Source organism: Trichogramma pretiosum, unplaced genomic scaffold, assembly GCF_000599845.2.
Source record: "Trichogramma pretiosum strain Unisexual culture from Peru unplaced genomic scaffold, Tpre_2.0 scaffold38, whole genome shotgun sequence".
Taxonomy (NCBI): domain Eukaryota; kingdom Metazoa; phylum Arthropoda; class Insecta; order Hymenoptera; family Trichogrammatidae; genus Trichogramma; species Trichogramma pretiosum.
In genome coordinates, this window is record NW_019641677.1 from 211,888 (window position 1) to 215,945 (window position 4,058).

At 40.7% G+C, this 4,058-nt stretch overlaps 1 protein-coding gene across 1 annotated transcript; it reads right to left on the minus strand.

Moving 5' to 3' along the window:
- Positions 1-202: 202 nt before the first annotated feature.
- On the minus strand, positions 203-1,492 carry LOC111694058. The gene has a single exon (XM_023460747.1). The coding sequence runs from the start codon at positions 1,490-1,492 to the stop codon at positions 203-205; it is 1,290 nt and encodes a 429-aa protein (XP_023316515.1).
- Between the last annotated feature and the right edge of the window lie 2,566 nt (positions 1,493-4,058).

The following is a 4,058-nucleotide window of genomic DNA, read 5'->3' on the forward strand; positions in this document are numbered from 1 at the left end:
TTCAAGCGACGGACATCCGCATCCAGCAGATTTTTATGAAAGGGTGGTTTGAAGATCCATGTTTGAGGCTCTGCGTCGCAGCGGAGTGGCATCAAAGCCATTTCTTTGACTATTAATTTGTCCTCGTTGTCGCGAAAACCAAGCACGTCTAGCAAGTAGCAGCTCATTTTGATAACTAACTTGCAACCGCTTTCACGAGAGTCTATGTTACTTTTTTAATTTCTCCACTCAAAATATTTTGTTCTATGATTCTATCATGCAAGATAAGACAGTATGCAGACGTATTGGGTGGAAAAGGTTCGTTGGACTCAAATTCGATGCGCACATCTACCGGCGCTGCCTTCAAAGATTCATTCTGCTTCGAGCAATCAATGATTATCAGCGGCATATAATCCTTAAAATGCGCCCGACTCAACATTGGTTTTGAATTTTTGCCATAATAATTCGACTGGAAATTGGCATACATCTCATAAAGACGAGCATATTGGTTTTGTGTAAAGTCGATATTTAAATTGCCATAGGGATAATATTGAGAATTTAAAAATAGCCGGACATTAGTTATGTGGCAGTGATCGAACATGCTCGCGTTTTGGTAAGCACTTGATTTTCGATTGGCCTGGAAGCCTATAATTACGAATCGTGGCTTTTCAAGCTGACTCGAGGTCTTAACGGCCCAAACATGTTGTCTTGTCGCCACAGGTATAGACGGCCACTCAAACAGCTGCCACGATCTAAAAGCTATTTTAACAGGTCGATTTGTCTCCAGTTCTTTGAGAAGCTGAATTTTATTAGCATTTGAAAGTTGTATCGACGGCATACACCATTCTATTTTTTTCAAAGTTATCTTGAATGCTTCCGGTTGCGCCGCCCGCGCTGCTGCATCGCGCTGGGCCTGCGTCGGATTTTCACCAAGTTCGACTGCCTGGGGCCGCAACTGCACCACTGCATTTAGATCTGTGCGTGATCTCACCAAAATTAGTTCATGCTTTGCGTTGACAATGATCTTTTTATAATCCTCAGCAAAACCAAAAATCATATTAAGCGGTAAATGCACATCGAAATTTCCAGCAGTATCAGCGACGGGCGGGTGCTGCGATAGATCGTTACACCAGCCAGCATTCTCTTGACGATGCGCCCGTGCAGAGCTGAACGAGGCACATCCTTTCATAGTAGTCGTGATACCAGCTGCTTTGCATCGATCGATTTCAATCCCATTGATTTCATAGCGTATTTCGTCAAACAGATGACATATGCCATTATTCACCAATTGAGTCGAAGTCACCGGTGTATTTGCGGTGGTCGAAAGTCTTCCAAATATATGTATGTAGCTTTGCGATGGCAGCAAATTTAATTCTTGGTGCTGTATGGCGATTCTTATCTCATCGTTATTATCGAAGCTCGACGATGAATACGGCTGATGAGCATGAATTTCATAATGAGTAATAGTCTCATCGAAGATAACATCCGAGTGAATGTCTAATACATCGTTCATTGTGTCTTTGTTTTTTTATCGATTTTCTTCTTCTTCTTCTTCTTCTCTACTTTGTATATGATTGCTACAAAGGTACAAAAGCAAGCTACTTTTTCTTTCCAGCTTCGTAGAAACCTAGCGATTTTAGAAACTGGACGTTTTGAGCACTTAATTTGGGGCGTTCCCGGTTGTAACTGACTTGATCTTTGCATCGCGTCTCTCTTTTATAAGGATGTACAATTTTATTTGTCTTGAAAACAATCCCCATTACGTAATCGATCTGATGTGAAGACGCGCGGTTATAGTTTCTCCTTGANTAATTACGAATCGCGGCTTTTCAAGCTGACTCGAGGTCTTAACGGCCCAAACATGTTGTCTTGTGGCCACAGGTATAGACGGCCACTCAAACAGCTGCCACGATCTAAAAGCTATTTTAACAGGTCGATTTGTCTCCAGTTCTTTGAGAAGCTGAATTTTATTAGCATTTGAAAGTTGTATCGACGGCATACACCATTCTATTTTTTTCAAAGTTATCTTGAATGCTTTCGGTTGCGCCGCCCGTGCTGCTGCATCGCGCTGGGCCTGCGTCGGATTTTCACCAAGTTCGACTGGCTGGGGTCGCAACTGCACTACCACATTTAGATCTGTGCGTGATCTCACCAAAATTAGTTCATGCTTTGCGTTGACAATGATCTTTTTATAATCCTCAGCAAAACCAAAAATCATATTGAGCGGTAAATGCACATCGAAATTTCCAGCAGCATCAGCGACGGGCGGGTGCTGCGATAGATCGTTACACCAGCCAGCATTTTCTTGACGATGCGCCCGTGCAGAGCTGAACGAGGCACATCCTTTCATAGTAGTCGTGATACCAGCTGCTTTGCATCGATCGATTTCAATCGCATTGATTTCATAGCGTATTTCGTCAAACAGATGACATATGCCATTATTCACCAATTGAGTCGAAGTCACCGGTGTATTTGCGGTGGTCGAAAGTCTTCCAAATATATGTATGTAGCTTTGCTATGGCAGCAAATTTAATTCTTGGTGCTGTATGGCGATTCTTATCTCATCGTTATTATCGAAGCTCGACGATGAATACGGCTGATGAGCATGAATTTCATAGTGAGTAATAGTCTCATCGAAGATAACATCCGAATGAATGTCTAATACATCGTTCATTGTGTCTTTGTTTTTTTATCGATTTTCTTCTTCTTCTTCTTCTTCTCTACTTTGTATATGATTGCTACAAAGGTACAAAAGCAAGCTACTTTTTCTTTCCAGCTTCGTAGAAACCTAGCGATTTTAGAAACTGGACGTTTTGAGCACTTAATTTGGGGCGTTCCCGGTTGTAACTGACTTGATCTTTGCATCGCGTCTCTCTTTTATAAGGATGTACAATTTTATTTGTCTTGAAAACAATCCCCATTACGTAATCGATCTGATGTGAAGTCGCGCGGTTATAGTTTCTCCTTGAAAATCGATAATTTGTCCTTTCTGATCAACTATGCGCAATTGAATATTGTCAATCGTAGAAATATTTATCGGCATATAAATTATGCTTTGAGGTATTTCAACGATTTTATATCCAAACCCGACTGTGGGATAGAACTCGTGAATGGTACGTACTTTTTCTCCATTCATATACGCACCCGAAGCAATATTACACTCTATGCGTATCGAATTTATGCCAGTAATCGTCACACACGAATCAGACAAGTGGTAGGTATTTGCTTCAAGCACGCGCGAGCGGAAACCCAGTAACTCTCCAATACAATCTTGGGGAGTAAAATCTAAAATTTCACTGCAGCGAATAGTGCTATGGCCCGTATTGGCGTCGATTCGAAGATCGAATGAGATATTTTTTTTGGACAATCATGTTTTTACATAATTATCAATATCCGCAATTTCATAGCTGCCTTTTGGTATTTCTACTATCTCTCCACCGGCATAAAATTTATTATTCCGAGCGGTAATATTTGGAATCGTATTGAATGTAAAAAACGATACTAGGCCAATTTCATAATTTTTTTCCTCTCCCAATTCGATTAATGGAAAAAATTGGCACTCTAGCACGGAAGATTTTGCAGAAAGAGTAAAAGTCAATGAACGTTCTCTCATGACGAGTCGAGTACGTCTAATTTATTACTCGTGGATGGTCTACTTTTATATCTCCTTTTAAAAATTTGAGACACAAATGACCGCAATTGTACGTATTGAATTTTTGATATCGTTTATAGTTGTAGTACACTCGATCAATATTCCAGTAGCGCATGAGCTCGGGCGGCGGCTCCAAGTCACCAAAACTATCGAAATAAACGACACTTGCGTCGTTTTTACGGTACGATACCCAGTGACTGCCTATGTTGTTTGCGCTATCAAGATTTACAATAGCGCATTCTCTGCTACGTGGTCCATTTTTCGGCAACTGATCTCGCATATACACACCCCTAAAATGAGGAATTTTTAAAAGCTTGGCGAATTTCACCAATTCGATATTAGAAAGAGCGTGAAGCGGCAATTTTATTTTTGAAGTTTTTTTTTTTTTTATTGGTTCGACGCTGTTGCAGTCTCTTGACGACTTTTT